At 38.4% G+C, this 18,365-nt stretch overlaps 1 protein-coding gene across 11 annotated transcripts in view; it reads left to right on the forward strand.

Moving 5' to 3' along the window:
* Positions 1–18,365, forward strand: part of ORC3 (origin recognition complex subunit 3) — an 88,410-nt gene that overhangs the window by 12,695 nt on the left and 57,350 nt on the right. For 8 of the 11 annotated variants that reach the window (XM_054557842.2, XM_063724896.1, XM_024249046.3 and 5 more), the window contains exons 4-10: positions 626–770; positions 3,117–3,221; positions 4,880–5,031; positions 6,280–6,413; positions 8,929–9,088; positions 13,166–13,279; positions 18,210–18,343. In XM_054557842.2, the coding sequence (XP_054413817.1) occupies positions 626–770; positions 3,117–3,221; positions 4,880–5,031; positions 6,280–6,413; positions 8,929–9,088; positions 13,166–13,279; positions 18,210–18,343 (944 nt within the window). The remainder of the gene's footprint in view (positions 1–625; positions 771–3,116; positions 3,222–4,879; positions 5,032–6,279; positions 6,414–8,928; positions 9,089–13,165; positions 13,280–18,209; positions 18,344–18,365) is intronic. The other 3 variants (XM_054557844.2, XM_063724898.1, XM_054557845.2) reach the window with 1 other exon arrangement.

Here is an 18,365-nt window from a genome sequence, read left to right on the forward strand (position 1 = left end):
AGAAAAGACCCTCTTCAAGGCAAATGCAGCCCAATTCCAGGCAACCCCTCCAGCCCTGTTGCCAGATTAACCCTTCTTAACCCTGATCCAATTATGTCTTTACTTCACATCCCTTCAATGGTGCTCCCCATAGGACAAAATCCAAACCCTTTAATGTTATATATATATGAGACATTAAATCATATATATTTATATATAATATATTTTATATATATATATATATAATTTTTTTTTTTTTTGAGACAAGGTCTTGCTCTGTCACCCAGGCTGGCGTGCAGTGGCATGATCATAGCTTACTGCAGCCTTGACCTCCCAGACTCAAGTGACCCTCTCACCTCAGCTTCCCTAGTAGCTGGGACCACAGACGTGCACCACCACACCCAGCTAATTTGTCTTTTATCTGTAAAGATGAGATCTCACTATGCTGACCAGGCTTGAGAGGGAATTTTTAATGGGGGAACCCAGAGCACTAATTACTAGAGATTTAAGGAAAAAACATTTTTTAATTAGGTTCATCTTTTGATCATTTTACATCATTGTATCCATGACAATTTTCTTTCCACAACCAGGAAAGACATCAGATTATTATTTCTAATAATAATAAGTTTTTGTGTGTTCTTTGTAGCGACTACAAGAGGAATTAAATAAAAACTTGTTTGACAGTCTGATTGAATTTCTGCAAAAATCACATTCTGGATTCCAGAAGAATTCAAGAGACTTGGGCGGTCAAATAAAACTCAGAGAAATTCCAACTGCTGCTCTTGTTCTTGGTATATATGCATATGTTTGTTCATGCATGCATGTCTGTGTATTTTGTTTTTAAATTTTTTTTTTATTGTTGAGAATAGTGTAAGGACCTGTTTTGATGAGCCTGTTTTGTCTCTTTTATTTATACAATTAAACCAACCATAGTTTATTTTACATATTTTCAAAAACCAATAAAAATTCCTTATCTTTACAGATGATCATATGTTTGTAAATTAAAAGGAATTTATCTAGCTAATGTTCTCCCCAACTTTTGGTCGGAAGGGAAAATATATTTGTTTTACTCTTTCTTTGTAGATACATTACAAGAGTATATGAGATTTGGTAATAAAGAAACTACCAGTGTTAGTAGATTTGGTTTTCATACTTTTTTTAGTCGTATCTTCAATGGAATTACTCTATGACCTTAATTTTATTTTCCTGTGCATAGTTTTTCCATCTTAGATTGTTTCATTATATTCATATTAATTACCTGCAAGGAGGTGTTTGGATGAATTGCACATAAATTGCTTTCAAATTGCAGGTTGTAAATTTCTTAAGTACTTAAACATCCATCATTAATATCTCATCTTTACCAAACATTTGGATTCCAGCACAATGGAAAAAATTTCTTTGGAATATTAGCAAATTTTCTTCATTCCCTTTGAAAACAAAGTTGAATTTATTTGGGTTCCAAACATGCTCTTAATTTCTCTTTCAATTTATTCAAGATTTGTTATGCTAGTTAGCTCTGAGATAAGGAATTAATTCTCAACTTCAGTGTATCCATAAATAACCTCCAGGGATTGTATTAAAATGTAGATTTTGGTTAATGGGTCTGGGGTGGGGCCTGAAATTTTACATTTCTAACAGGGTACCAGCTGATGCCCATAGTCCCAGGACCACACTAATAAGACTCAAGGGAATGATTTTTATTATGCTGTGGACCAGCTTTACAATGCAACATCTAAAAACTCTCCCATTTGGTGAAAAACTGAGGCCCAGTGATGGCCCACTTGTACCAAGCTAATGGAAAGAGTGTTTTAAAATCATGGTCTGAGGGGAACATTTTTCTAGTTAAACACATTGTTGATTATCTTGTTTGTGATAGACAAGTTCATTGTTTTATAATATAAATATAGTGAATATAATGTTATTAATAAATAGCTTATAGCCAGTCAGTGAAAGACAAGATAACCCAGTGTTTTACTGAACTTCTAAATTTGTTCAGGGATGCATTATTATAATCATAGACTATAATGCATGCTAGGAATCATTTTGATATTTTCTATTTTCAATATCCATTTAAAAAATAGTCTGCTAATATTTTTATTCTTTGGCTCGCCTAGGAAAAAAAAATGGTTTATTATTGCTGGCATGGATGATTCTGAAATTTTTCTTTTTCTTCCAAGCAGTGAAAGTTTTGCAACTGTAACTCTTAAGCAGTTTGAAAGTGGCTGCGGCTGCTATCTGCCTAAGCACCAAATGACTTTCTAGAAATAACAGATGGTTATGTTAGGGAAGATACCAGTTAACAGAATTTTTTTCCAAAGTAGTGGGAAATTTTTCACTCAAAAATTTGATAACTGTATGCAGTGCCCTGAAACTCTGATTTGCAGAAATGAAAACCAGGGATTCTATAAATACCAAAAGAACCCATAGTTTTACTTTTTTAAAATTTTTATAGAGACAGGGTCTCACCATGTTTGCCAGGCCGGTCTTGAACTCCTGGCTTCAAGTGATCCTCCCAAAGTGCTGGGATTATGGGTGTGAGCTACTGCACCTGGCCAGTTTTAATTTCCTTCTAAGATGTTTTCAAGGGTCGGCTGGGCACAGTGGCTCACGCCTGTAATCCCAGCATGTCGGGAGGCTGAGGCGGGTGGATCACTTGAGGTCGGGAGTTTGAGACCAGCCTGGCCAACGTGGTGAAACCATGTCTCTACTAAAACTACAAAAATTAGCTGGTGTGGTGGCACATGCCTGTAATTCCAGCTACTCAGGAGGCTGAGGCAGGAGAATCACCTGAACTTGGGAGGCGAAGGATGCAGTGAGCCGAGATTGAGCTGCCGCACTCCAGCCTGGATGACAGAGCGAGATTCTGTCTCAAAAAGAAAGAAGTTTTCAAGTGCACCTCCCAGTAATTTGTTTGAAAGAGGAATTGTGCAAAATATCTTTCCTGACAAATATAGTGTATGCCTTTGGATAGCTATTGTTAATGGATATCCCATTTATATAGTATATTTCCTTGGTTTCTGTTATTAATCATTTTTTAAATGTTTTTACTTGTTCGCTTGATATGTTAAATAGCTTTTGTCATTAAATTATTATTAATAAAAATGGTGATGTAATATTGATATATTATTATCTCATAGGTGTGAATGTCACAGATCATGATTTGACATTCAGAAGTCTAACAGAGGCCCTTCAGAATAATGTCACACCATATGTAATCTCATTGCAAGCTAAAGATTGTCCAGGTAAAATATAAATGCCATAATAACCTTGGTGAGATGTTACAGACTTCTTTCATCCTTTTCTCTCTTTTTCAGGCTTTCTTTATCCCTTTTTTTGGTGGAAAGAACACAGTGCTATGTTTTGGGCAGGGTAAGGTTTGGGGGCTCTCAGAGTAATTGTGACTATTACAGAACTCTGCCTCCTTTTGCTGTCTTTATTCTTGACCCATTTCTGCCCTATCAGCTTAACTGCTGGTAGCAGTCCAGGCATTTTGTGAGATGCGTTCTTTAACCCAGTGAAACGTTTAATAAGTAGAAAGACTTAGGACAGAAGCTGAGAATTGGGGAATGAGGAGCTCTTGTTCAGCTCAAAAGAGTAGACCACATGGGCTCATGTTTCAGCCATAAATCATCTTATTGTCCCACTTTGAAAAGCCACCATCGTGAAAAATAGTCCACTGACAGAGCTAATCCTGAGCATGTGAACCCATGAAATCATAAAGAGTGTTCACACTAATATATTAAAAAGCTTTTTTTTTTTTTCTTTTGAGACAGGGTCTCACTCTGTTGCCTAGGCTGTACTACAGTAGCATGATCATAGCTCAGTGCAGCTTGAACTCCTGGCCTCAAGCAGTTATCCCACCTCAGCTTCCCCAGTACCTAGGACTACAGGTGCATGCCATTACGCTCAGCTACCTCAGCTACATTGTGGGGTTTTGTTGTTGCTGTTGTTGTTTGTAGAGATTGGGTCTTGCTGTGTTATCCAGACTGGTCTTGAACTCCTGGGCTCAAACAATCCTCCTGCCTCGGCTTCCCAAAGTGCTGGGATTACATCTTGAGTCACCATGCCTGGCCCTAATATAGTAAAATTTGTTTGGATTTAGATTGATAAAAGAGATTTATGTGCTATATTGCTTTCATATTCATAAACTGATTGAAATTAAGTAAAAGCCCTTAAAGGCATCTTTAAAAATGGCTATATGAAAGATTTATAATCAGTAAAATAATTCATATGACACTTGATTTTTCTTAGGGACCTTGAAAACTGTTTATTTTCCTGTGTAATTTAAATACATATTCCTAAAATTTATAGTTTGCAGATCTACACATTTGCTTCTGTGACCTTTTTATTATGGATAATATACATAAGTGGCTGGGAGCAGTGGTTCATGCCTGTAATCCCAGCACTTTGGGAGGCCGAGGCAGGCAGATCATGAGGTGAGGAGTTCGAGACCAGCCTGGCCAACATGGCAAAACCCCGTCTCTACTAAAAAATACAAAAATTAGCTGGGCATGGTGGCACGCGCTTGTAATCCCAGCTACGGGGGAGGCTTGAGGCAGGAGAATTGCTTGAACCCGGGAGGCAGAGGTTGTATTGAGCCGAGATCCTGCCACTGTACTCCAGCCTGGGCGACAGAGCGAGACTCCATCTCAAAAAAAAAAAAAAAAAAAAAAAAAAGATAATATACATAAGCTTTGGTTTAGTCTTAGTCTGAATTAATGAAGGTACTAATGAGCATCAGTAGTTAATATGTTAAATGTTATATTAGCTATATTGATGGTAAGTATAAAAAAACACATTCTATGAAAAAAAGTAATACACTGAGCAAGAAGTTTCAAGAGCTTTGATTTTATTTTTAGAAGAGGCAGAGATAAGCTTTCTTACTTTTTATATTCCGCAGATATGAAACATTTTTTGCAAAAGTTGGTCTCACAGTTGATGGACTGCTGTGTAGATATAAAATCCAAAGAGGAGGAAAGTGTTCAGGTCACCCAAAGAAAGACACATTATTCAATGGATTCACTTTCCAGTTGGTATATGACTGTCACACAGGTAGATATAAACTGACAATTTTCTCCCAGGAAATTGACATATGATTGATGTGTCTTGGAATAATATTAGACAGTACTGTTTTGATCTAACAAGGATATGTTTCTGCAGCACTAGTGTTAATTTAAAAGTAGCTATTTATTTTTTCTAATGCTACTCGAATTTTAAAATGTTCTTTTATTAGTATGCAGCCTAATTCCTGGTAAGTGCTTAGGTTTTTACAAGGACATATTATTTGTTAGAGAATGTCCTCTAATGACAAAAACAGAGCATCAGGAATTGCTTCTGTTGCATGTTCCGTCTCTGTGACAGTAACTATAACTTTAATATATTATCTCTTAGGTTCCTCAATGTTGCTTTGTCCAATAGAACCATGCTGCTAGTATCCACTGTCAACTTAGTTTAATGAAGAATAATCATGTATTTTCTAAAATCTAATTTGTTTTATGTTTAGAGTTCTTAGGGAATCAGTATTCTTTAAGTAAAGTATGTTAGACAAACAGATAAGTAAAAAGAAGTTCCATTCTACTATGACAGTCTGGTGAAAAATGATCACCTAGGTTAACGCTAGGTAACTGCGTCATAAAACCATAGTTTTAGGTTATGGTGCTGTGTAGCCAGACAGTATGGGAAAAAAATACTGTGGTTACATTTTCCAATCAACATTTTTGCTGAAATCATCGTAAGTGAAGTTTCATTTTGCTTTATATAGGGACTAAACTATGTCTAATACTTACCATAATACCTTATTTGCTCCACAATTTTAGACTTTCCAGATCAAATGCTACTTTTGGTTTATGTCAGATACCTTTTTAAAAATTGAGATTGGACCAGATGATCCATTTCAGGCTTGAAATTTCACAGTGGCAGAGTAGCAAGTACTACTAATTCATTATTTTTTTTATTAAAAATACTAGTTCTCACTGTAAAGCAAAGCAGAATATAACTTTCTACCAACAGAAAAATCAATTGTGTAGAAAATTTCCATGTTTTTTTCTGTCATTTCCTTAGCAGAAAATATAAATATTTCATACGAGTTATAGATTTTTACTGAACCTTTTTCTTCTTGGTTATCATTCCCATGTCAGACACAGCAAGATTCTAGTAACCTGAGTTTCTATTTATCATGTGGTAGAAGAAAAACAGTGTTATTGTGAAATTTAAAGAGAGATATGTCAACATGTGGCATTATAACATTGTTTGAGTGGTAAGGCTTACCTTTAACTCTTTATTTCTGCAATGGCTTAAAAGAAGACGGACCCAAAAATGCTAAGCAAAAAAAGGACTACTTCTAGCCAATGGCAGTCTCCTCCTGTTGTCGTTATCTTGAAGGATATGGAAAGCTTTGCCACAAAAGTACTACAAGACTTCATAATTATCAGCAGGTAGATGGTGTATCACCTGGCTTTTATGAAAAACTCCCGTTTTAAGAAAATATTACTTTTAACTTGAAAAGTATAATCTTCATTTTAATACCAACTGGATAAAAATCAAAGTATTCAAATTCTTTATAATTGAATATTCAAAGACTTCTTATCAGATTTTCCATTTGCTTTTTGAGCCAAGAATGAGAATCAAAGGCACATTTAGCCAGTTTTAAATTGACATGGTAAGATAGTATTAAATATGGTTTATCTCACCAAGATTGACTGTCTCTTACTCACCCATTAAATAGATAAACTACTCCAGGTTGAGTTTGTTGTTTTTGTTTTTTTCTTTTTTTTTTGAGATGGAGTTTTGCTCTGTTGCCCAGGCTGGAGTGCAGTGGTACGATCTCGGCTCACTGCAGCCTCCGCCTCCTGGGTTCAAGCAATTCTTCTGCCTCAGCCTCCTGAGTAGCTGGGATTACAGGTGCCCACCACCACACCTGGCTAATTTTTGTATTTTTAGTAGAAACAGAGTTTCACCATGTTGGCCAGGCTGTTCTCAAACTCCTGGCCTCCCGAAGTGCTGGGATTACAGGAGTGAGCCACCATGCCTGGCCAAGTTGAGATTTTTATTAGGTCTTATTTTCTGATACCCATCCATCCTTAGATGCTCTGAGTTGCATATAGTTTTACTAAGCAAAAGTGTCTTCTAAATAACATTATCTTGCATTTATATAATATTTCTATTGAGAAACTATTTTCACAATTGCATTGCATCTTCAAAGCAATCATGTGAGACTCAGAATTGAAATAATGAACTCTTATTTTAAAATCCAGTGACATGCATTTTCCATGGTGTATTTTTTGGGATGGAATTTATTTTGGCCTCTTCTATATGTCAACTTGTTTTAATAGTTATAGCTACATTTGCCTAAAGCTATATATTGTGTTAAATAATTTACTAGTATACTTTATTTTTATTTTTATTTTTTTCGGAGACAGAGTCTCGCTCTATCCCCCAGGCTGGAGTGCGGTGGCGCCTTCTCAACTCCCTGCCACCTCCGCCTCCCGGGTTCAAGCAGTTCTCATGCCTCAGCCTCCCGAGTAGCTGGGATTACAGGTGCCCGCTGCCACGCCTAGCTAATTTTTGTATTTTTAGTAGAGACAGGGTTTCACCATGTTAGCCAGGCTGGTCTCAAACTCCTGACCTCAGGTGATCTGCCTTCCTTAGTGCTCTTTGGGGCCTCCCAAAGTGCTAGGATTACAGACATGAGCCACCACACCCGGCTAATTTACTAATATACTTTAAATTTCTACTTTGATAGGATCTTTTTTCCCTCATTGATTCTAAGAGTTCTATATCCTAGGACTTTTCTTTTTTTTTTTTTTTTTTTTGAGACAGGGTCTGGCTCTGTCACCCAGGCTAGAGCGCAGTGACATGATCTTGGCTCACTGCACCCTCCACCTCCTGGGCTTAAGCAGTCCTCCCTTCTCAGGTCCCCAAGTAGCTAGGACTATAGGCACACACCACCATGCCTGGCTAATTTTTGTATTTTTTGTAGAGATGGGGTTTTGCTGTGTCGCCCAGGCTGGTCTCAAACTCCTGGCCTCAAGAGATCTGCCTGCCTCAGTCTCCCAAAGTGCTGGGATTACAGACATGAACCATCACACCCAGCCCAGATCCTAGGACTTGTATGAACCATTGCACTCAGCCCAGATCCTAGGACTTTTCTTAATGCTGACACTGAACTGCTTAGCATGCTGGGAAAGTACACAGTACAAAATAGTGACAGAAAAGCTGTACTTTTTTTTGGAGCTTAGACTTAATGACTACCTTAGCCATCAAAAGTGAGGAAGACTATAGATAGGGCTCAAACTTTGAATGAGAGATTAAATGGAATGGTATCTAACATCTCTTGTAACACTTAAGATTGTATAATCTTTGGCCTGGGCATGGTGGCTCACGCCTGTAATCCCAGCACTTTGGGAGGCCGAAGTGGGTGGATCACATGAAGTCAGGAGTTTGAGACCAGCCTGACCAATATGGTAAAACCCCATCTCCACTAAGATTAAAAAATTAGGCATGGTGGCACGTGCCTGTAGTCCCAGCTACTTGGGAGGCTGAGGCAGGAGAATCGCTTGAACCCAGGAGGTGGAGGTTGCAGTGAGCCGAGATTGCACCACTGCACTCCAGCCTGGGCGACAGAGCAGGACTCCATCTGAAAAAAAAAGAAGAAAGAAAAAAGATGGTATAATCTTTGGGAAAACTTTCTGGACCTCTCTGTTCTTGTTTATAAAACGAGAGGATTTATTAAGAGATTGATTTCAGAGCTAGACTGTCTGGAAAGTAATTATTTCTCTGTTTAATAGAAGAAAGTGAAAGACTTAGAAAATTTTAGTGTTTGCAATGATAATCCTTAACAGTGTCTTATAAAGTAAGCATTAAAATAAAGTTTGTCTTATGTTGAAATATGATGTATTGAAATATATTTGCTAAATAAATTTCACTTTTGTGTCTTTCTTTCAAAACTAGTCAACATCTCCATGAATTTCCACTAATACTCATTTTTGGAATAGCCACATCTCCTATTATCATCCACCGATTGCTTCCTCATGCAGTATCATCTCTATTGTGCATAGAACTGTTCCAATCTTTGTCTTGTAAGGAGCACCTGACTACGGTACTCGATAAGGTAAAAACAATAAGTTTTGCCAGTGAAATAGGATGAAAAGAAAACTGCCAATAATAGATTGTTAAGATAACTGTTAATGATAAGCCTCTACAACTCTCTGAGTACTATATTGAACATATTCCTTCACATACTTTAATATTTTTACTTAATAATTTTTATAGTGTTTTATAGTTTTACAGTGATTTTGTATATTACCTCTTCAGGTAAAATATAAGCTTTATGAAAAGAGTGATCATATCTATCTATGTACTTAATCTCTTTATATCTTTACTCAGTAGAAAATTATAGGTTTATAATGTAAATTTTTACAGAATTTGTAGACTTTGTAGTAACAATATATTTTGACTCTTACATTTTGATTTTTCTAATTTTTATTTTTTTGAGAAGGAGTCTAGCTCTGTCATCCAGGCTGGAGTGCAGTGACAAAATCTTGGCTCACTGCAACCTCCACCTCCCAGGTTCAAGTGATTCTCCTGCCTCAGCATCTCAAGTAGCTGGGACTACATGAGGTGTGCCACCACACCTGGCTAATTTGTATTTTTAGTAGACACAGGGTACCATATTGGCCAGGCTGGTCTGGAACTCCTGACCTCAAGTGATCTACCTGCCTTAGCCTCCCAAAGTGCTGGGATTACAGGCATGAGCCACCACACCCAGCCTGACTCTTACATTTTGTATAAAATGATTTGAAGTTTTTAGTGGACTGTTTCCTAACTGATTTGTCAAGCTGCTCTTGACAACAAATAAATACTAACATTTTCCTAGACCTTGGCAACTAAAGTTAATTAACTATGTTTCTACATAAAGGCAAGTATGATTCTTTAATATTGACTGTATTAGTCTGTTCTCATGCTGCTGATAAAGACACACCTGAGACTGGGCAATTTACAAAAGAAAGAAGTTTAATGGACTCATAGTTCCACTTGGCTGGGGAGGCCTCACAATCATGGTGGAAGGCAAGGAGGAGCAAGTCACATCTTACATGGATGGCAGCAGGCAAAGTGAGAGAGCTTGTACAGGGGAACTCCTCTTTATAAAACCATCAGATCTCATGAGACTTATTCACTATGAGAACAGCACAGGAAAGACTTGCTCCCATGATTCAAATACCACCCAACAGGTCCCTCCTACAGCACTTGGGAATTCAAGATGAGATTTGGGTGGGGACACAGCCAAACCATATCATTCTGTCCCTGGCCCCTCCCAAATCACATGTCCTCACATTTCAAAACCAATCATGCCTTCCCAACAGTCCCCCAAAGTCTTAACTCATTTCAGCATTAACTCAATAGTCCACAGTCCAAAGTCTCATCCAAGACAAGGCAAGTCCCTTCTGCCTATGAGCCTGTAGAATCAAAAGCAAGTTAGTTACTTCCTAGATACAATGGGGGTACAGGCATTGGGTAAATACAGCCATTCCAAATGGGAGAAATTGGCCAAAACAAAGGAGTTACAGGCCCCATGTAAATCTGAAATCCAGCGAGGTAGTCAAATCTTACAGCTCCAGATGATCTCCTTTGATTCCATTTCTCACATCCAGGTCATGCTGATGAAAGAGGTGGGTTCCCATGGTCTTTGGCAGCTTCACCCCTGTGGCTTTGCAGGTTACAGCCTCCCTCCTGGCTGCCTTCATGGGCTGGTGTTAAGTGTCTGCAGCTTTTCCAGGCACACGGTGCAAGCTGTCGGTGGATCTACCATTCTGGGGTGTAGAGGATGGTAGCCCTCTTCTCACAGCTCCACTAGGCAGTGCCCCAGTAAGGACTCTGTGTGGGGACTCCAACCCCACATTTCCCTTTCACACTGTCCTAGCAGAGGTTCTCCATGAGGACCCCGCCCCTACAGCAAACTTCTGCCTGGACACCCAGGCTTTTCCATACATCTTCTGAAATCTAGACGGAGGTTCCCAAACCCCAGTTCTTCTGTGCACTCACAGGCTCAACACGATGTGGAAGCTGCCAGGGCTTGGGGCTTGCACTCTCTGAAGTCATGGCCCGAACTTTGTGTTGGCCCTTTTCAGCCACAGCTGGAGTGGCTAGGACACAGCACCAACTTCCTAAGCTGCACACAGCACGGGGACTCTGGGCCCAGCCCATGAAATCACTTTTTCTCCTAAGTCTCCAGGCTTGTGATGGGAGGGGCTGCCACGAAGACCTCTGACATGCCCTGGAGATATTTTCCCCTTTGTTTTGGGGATTAACATTTGGCTCTTTGTTACTTACACGGAAATTTCTGCAGCTGACTTGAATTTCTCCTCAGAAATGGGATTTTCTTTTCTATCTCATTGTCAGGCTGCAAATTTTCCAAACTTTTATGCCCTGCTTCCCTCATAAAAGGGAATGCCTTTAACAGCACTCAAGTCACCTCTTGAATGCTTTGCTGCTTAGAAATTTGTTCCTCAAGATACCCAAAATCATCTCACTCAAGTTCAAAGTTCCGCAAATCTCTGGGGCAAGGGCAAAATGCCGCCAGTCTCTTTGCTAAAACATAACAAGAGTCACCTTTGCTCCAGTTTCCAGCAAGTTTGTCATCTCCATCTGAGACCCCCTCAGCCTGTTTCATTGTCCATATCATTATCAGCATTTTGGTCAAAGACATTCAATAAGTCTCTAGGTAGTTCCAAACTTTCCCACATTTTCCTGTCTTCTGAGCCCTCCAAAGTGTTCCAACCTCTGCCTGTCATCCAGTTCCAAAGTCACTTCCACATTTTTGGGTATCTTTTCAGCAGTGTCCCACTCTACTGGTACCAATTTACTGTATTAGTCTGTTCTCACACCGCTGATAAAGACATAGGCGAGACTGGGCAATTTACAAAAGAAAGAGGTTTAATGGACTCACAGTCCCACATGACTGGGGAGGCCTCACAATCATGGTGGAAGGCAAGGAGGAACAAGTCACATCTTACATGGATGGTAGCAGGCAAAGAGAGAGAGCTTGTGCAGGGGAACTCCTCTTTATAAAACCATCAGATTTCATAAGACTTATTCACTATCGTGAGAACAGCATGGGAAAGACTTTTCCCCATGATTCAGTTACCTCCCACCAGGTCCCTCCCACAGCACTTGGGAATTCAAGATGGGATTTCGGTGGGGACACAGCCAAACCATATCATTGACCTTCCTCAAATTGCTTCTGGACTCACCTCCTTTAAGATGTGCTTTATGCTGCTTATTTAAGGTAAACTAATAACAACCTGCCCACTAGCCACTTACACATGGGTTTTAGTGTTTGTCTTTTTTTCCGTAAAGGTGATTTATAGACACTTTAAGGAAAATGTTTTCAAGCTGCTATTTTTAAATTTGGTTGGCTAGGCAGGAAAGGGTGGCAAGCACCTATAATCCCTTTTACTTGGTAGGCTGAGGTGGGAGGATCACTTGAGCCCAGAAGTTCAAGGCTACAGTGAGCTATGATGCCACCACTGCACTCCAGCCTGGGCAAAAGAGCAAGAACTTTCCTCTACAAAAAAAAAAAACAAAAAAAAAACTTGGTTATAGCCAAATTCAATTGGCCTTTTACAACTATGCTTCTGTTTAAGAAGCCTTGTGTAACTTTTCATTTTCAGATGTAAAACATCACTATAGACTATTGAAAATTAGCCAAATAATACAAATTCAGCTATTCTATACTTTTGAAATAGACGTCTGTGAAATAGACATTTGTGTTTCTCATTCAACAATACATAATATATTACTCTTCATTAATTTGAATCAGCAGGAATGGAAAAAGTCTCATCTGGTAATAAGAATTGCCAAAGCCTGCAGCTTCTTTAGTGGTTTCTGGTGAGGAAAAAAAAAGAATGATATAGTTAATAGGTGGTATTTTTTAAAATTAGGAATTTGATGGAAGATGGTATAGATCTTTGGTTCTGAGGATATAGTATAAGTAGCTTCTTTTTGTTACTCTTGTATAAATTAACTTAAAATTTTTGTTGACATTTGAGCTTAAAAAACTAGCTATTATTGCAGCTTTCATAGTTAACTGTGTCATAATATCATTCTTTGCCTCATTATTAATACTTAGTATTTATGAAGAGTGAAGACTAACAAGGAGTGTGTCCCCCTCCCTTTTAATCTCTTTCAGCTACTTCTTACAACTCAGTTTCCCTTTAAAATAAATGAAAAAGTATTACAGGTTCTGACCAACATCTTTTTGTATCATGATTTCTCAATTCAAAACTTTATAAAAGGACTTCAGGTAAGAACACAGTAATGGGTTTGAAAATTCTCAAGCTGATTCTAAATAATTTGCACATTATTTCAGGCTGTCTAGTGTGATAGGCATTTTAAATGGCAAAATCTAGAATAAGTAAATTCCAGTTATTTTATTCTAGGTTTACAATTCCTTTGTTACCTTGCAGCAAAATGTAGAGAATACACTCATTAGGACATCAATAATGGGAAAAGACTTCTATTCCAGCAATTCTTAACCATTTTGGGGATAGGGACAAGCGGACTTTTTTGGTTTGTTTCCGAGACTCTCATGAAAGCTTATGGACTTTTTCTACCAAGGAAATGCTATATATAAGGGGTCAGCAAACTTCTGTAAAGGGCCAGATATTAAAACATTTTTAGCTTTTTTTTTTTCGAGATGGAGTCTCACTTTGTTGCCCAGGCTGGAGTGCAGTGGCACAATCTCAGCTCACTGCAACCTTCGCCTCCTGGGTTCAAGCAATTCTTCTGCCTCAGCCTCCCATGTAGGTGGGATTACAGGTGCGTGCCACCACACCTGGCTAATTTTTGTATATTTAATAGAAACAGGGCTTCACCGTGTTGGCCAGGCTGGTCTCGAACTCCTGACCTCAGGTAATCCACCCACCTTGGCTCCCAGAGTGCTGGGATTACAGGCATGAGCCACTACACCCGGCCCGTTTTTAGCTTTGCATGCTACATGTGGTCACTGCTGTTGCTGTTGCTGTTTCTTCTTTAATAATCCTTTAAAGATATAAAAAACGTTTTTAGTTTCTGGACCATGCATGTGTGTGTGTGTGTCTCTGTAATTTGTATTCTGATACATTGGGAATTCATTTTCACTAGTTTCATGAATTGCCCGAAGCTGATTCAGGAATTTAGCTTCATGATATATGCTGTAACCTAAAAAAGATCCCCATTCTCCAGTTGTTTAAAAGTTAGTATTATTTCCTTTTCTTGGCAGCTACATAAGTGTAGTCATTGTGAACACATGCCAGTTGTCTAGTTCATTAAAACATATATATTATGCCAGGCACGGTGGCTCATGCCTATAATCCCAGCATTTTAGGAAGTCAAGGTGGAAGGATCACTTGAGCTTAGTAGTTTGAGACCAGCCTGAACAACATAATGCAGCCTCATCTCTATTAAAAATAAAAAAATAAGCCAGACGTGGTGGCTTATTTACAGAGTCCCAGGTCCTCGGGAGGGTGAGGTGGGAGAATCACATGAGCCTGGGAAGTCAAGGCTGCAGTGAGCCGTAATTGTGCCACTGCACTCTAGCCTGGGTGACAGAGCAAGAGACCTGTCTCTATAAAAAACAAACAAAATTCTGATTTAAAAACCTATATATATATATTAGTAACCTTTGGTGCAAAAGTTCAATTTGATAATACTTCATTATTTGTAGTACCTTGAAGATTATAAATTATTTCTCATGTTTTCTTCCTTCAAAAAAAGATTGCAGTGGTTTCTTTGGCTAATATGTATCTTTTCCTCCCAACTTTGACTTTTTAAAGAGTATTTTAAAAGAATAAAGCATTATTTACCTTAGGAATATGTAGAATTAGATGATATTAAGATTAAACTTTCTAAATTATTTCTTTCATTTCATTCATTTACTCATAAATATTTGTCAAGAACCTATTGTCAACCAAGCACTATGCTGAACCCTGAAGATACAGATAAAAAAGAAATCTCTGGGCCGGGCGTGGTGGCTCACGCCTATAATCCCAGCACTTTGGGAGGCCGAGGCAGGCGGATCACGAGATCAGGAGTTTGAGGCCAGCCTGGCCAACATGGTGAAACCCTGTCTCTACTAAAAATACAAAAAATTAGCCAGGCATGGTGGCGCATGCCTCTAATCCCAGCTACTTGGGGGGCTGAGGCAGGAGATCGTCTAAACCTGGGAGGTGGAGGTTGTAGTGAGCGAGTGAGTGGAGATCATGCCACTGCACTCCAGCCTGGGCAACAGTGTGAGACTCCATCTCAAAAAAAAAAAAAAAAGAAATCTCTGCCTTCAAATTGTTATTTGTTTAATGATGGAGGCAAAACAGTAAACCCACAAGTCTGAGTAGTCAGTGCTATGAAAGTAACATGCCTTGGGGTTCCGTAGGAAAACAGAAGTGTATGCCTAAGAAATAGGAGCTAGCCAGGTCAGAATTTCAGGCAAAAGCAACAGTAGGGGAAGAGAGATCTGTTAGAATGCTATTGCAGTAATCTAGACAGGACATGACAAGGACTTAAATAAACTAAGGTAATGGTAGTGGAACTAGAGAGGAGGAAACAAATTTGAGGATGAGATCAAATCAAAAAACCTGGTGACTGAGTAGGTGATAGGATGTTCTGTTGTTTTGTTTTGTTTTTTCTTACCTGACTTAAAGCTGAAAGGTTGTTTAAGAGAGGAGTAAGATGACACAGGCTCTAGCTTGGCAGATTGGAGGTTAGTACCGTTTGTTAACTGTACATGTTAATACATAGCAAAGAGCAAGGTTGTTGTGAGAAAAAGATGAGTTTCTTTTTGTATATGGTTAATTTAGAGGTGTGTTAGATATAAAGATTTTGTGCTCAGAAGAAAGATTTTGACTGGAAATAGATATTTAGGACTTATCCTTAAAAGATGGCAGTTAAAGTCATGTTATGAGGATGAAATGTCAGCTAGAGGGAGTAAGGAAGGGCTAAGGGCAGCACCTTAAGACAAACTGACCTGTAAAACTGAGCAGTAGAAAAGGAGACTAAAAACAAGGAGAACCAATAGAAAGTGGAGTACCACTGAAGCCAAGGGAAAAAGAGATTCAGGAAATAGAAACTGTACTCTAAATACCTTGAGACAGAAAGTAAAGGACATTAACCAAGTTACTTAATCTCTCAGGGTCATAGTTTTCTCATTCGTAAAATAAGGCAATCAGATTAGATGATTTTATGGTTTCCTGATAATTTATTAAGCACTTCCTTTATGCTTGACACTTTACTAAACTATTTACATGGTTTTTTTGTTTTTGTTTCTTTTTGAGATGGAGTTTCGCTCTGTCACCCAGGCTGGAGTGCAGTGGCATAATCTGAGCTCACTGCAACCTCCGTCTCCCGATTTCAAGTGCTTCTCCTGCCTCAGCCTCCTGAGTAGCTGGGATTATAGGCATGTGCCACCACGCCTGGCTAATTTTGTATTTTTAGTAGAGATGGGGTTTCACCATGTTGGCCAGGCTGGTCTCGAACTTCTGACCTCCAGTGATCCACCCACCTTGGCCTCCCAAAGTACTGATATTATAGGCGTGAGCCACCTTGCCTGGCCTACATGGTTTTATTCATGTGTATTATCCTCAGTTTTGCACATGAAGAAATTAAGATTTAAGTTAAGTGGCTTGGCCAAGGTCACACCACTGACAAGTGACAGCATCTTTAGACCTCATTTCCCCAGTTTTCCTAGTCCTCAGTGGAAAATATTGGTAAGTCCTGATTTCTACCTGAGACAGAGTCTCACTCTGTTGCCCAGGCTGGTCTCAAACTCCTGAGCTCAAGCAATCTTCCATCTTAGTTTCCTGAGTAACTAGGACTATGTAATTCCTGATTTCCGTAGGATGTACAGCAGGACATATTATCATTCTGTGTGTTTTAGCCTTCCCTTCATTAGGTGGATATGTTAACCAACTTGTTGATTGACCCAAATATTGAAAACACACTTGAACAAAATAGTTAAGTGATAATAGGTTCATATCCTGTTTGTAGCTCTACTGTAACTTCTGTGGCTTCCTCCCATTCCTCTTCCGCAGCAAGCCCCTTAGCCTGTTTAGTTTTTATTTTTCTCGTGTCTAAAAAATATTGTTAACGTTGGGATGAGCATTATCACTTTGACGTAATTGGAAAAGATAAGAAACAAAATTATGTTAATATGTGCAAAAGTAATTCAGCACCTGGCACAAACAGTTGCTTTCTATTTTGTACTTGTTTCTAAGTTAGGCAGGCCCTTTGCCTTACAGCCTTAGAGAATGGACTATTTTAGAAGATTTCCTCTAGCCTTGGGTATCTTGTTGTCAGCATTATGAACTCAGAAATTCATTATCAGTTCCCCCAGGAAGGATCAAGCCCAAGATTATTGATTCATCCCAAACAAATACCTTAAGATGGATATGTAACCTAACATGCTAATTTATTAATTTGTCATGAGGAGTGACCAGTATCAAGGTACCTGAAAATACCAAACTGGTCAAGCAAAGTTTGCTTAGAATCAACATAATGAACATTTGCATAGTCTTGCGAGTTATACCAGTTTCTAGGTATAAAACTCAAGACTATCCAAATGTATACAAGATTATCCAAATGTTCATTATATTGATTCTAAGCAAACCGAATGTTAGAATCTGGAAATTTGTCTTCCCTTCTACCATAGAACCCACAGCATTCTATTATTAGAATGCTTGTATATACCAGATAGTACACCATGTTTTCCTCCATGGGAAAAAAATTAATTTGAAAAGATAAATTTTCATCATTCACTTTAATCCATAGGCACAGCTCCTACCATTGAAGCATTATTTTTTGTAACAGACCAGTTTTTACACTGATTTTAGATTGGCATTTTCTTATGAGTTTTGGGGTATCTATTAGACCCTTTCGTTAAACCTCAGTTTGGTCCACACCACATTTATAATTATTATGTGTTGCTTTTGCAGATAGCTATTCTATCCATTTACATTAGTTTATCTTAGTTTGTATTGCAAAGATTACCATTTTCTGACCTTCTTCACAGAATTGGAACCTTAAAATATGAGAGTTATATAGCCATTTTTATGTTGTTTGCAGTATTATTGTGACATTATTAAATATATTAGTGCCATAAATACTTTGGCTCTTTAAAAAAATCCTTAAAATTGAGCAGATGTAGCACAATAGATTTACTGCCAAAATATAACAAATATGTTTAATCTTCACATGTCTTTCAGCTTTCTCTGTTAGAGCATTTCTATTCCCAGCCCTTAAGTGTCCTGTGCTGTAATCTTCCAGAAGCCAAAAGAAGAATAAATTTTTTATCAAATAATCAATGTGAAAACATCCGACGTCTACCATCTTTTAGGAGGTAAAAAGAGAAGTACATATTT

The sequence above is a fragment of the Pongo abelii genome, chromosome 5 (genome assembly GCF_028885655.2).
Source record: "Pongo abelii isolate AG06213 chromosome 5, NHGRI_mPonAbe1-v2.0_pri, whole genome shotgun sequence".
NCBI classification, from domain to species: domain Eukaryota; kingdom Metazoa; phylum Chordata; class Mammalia; order Primates; family Hominidae; genus Pongo; species Pongo abelii.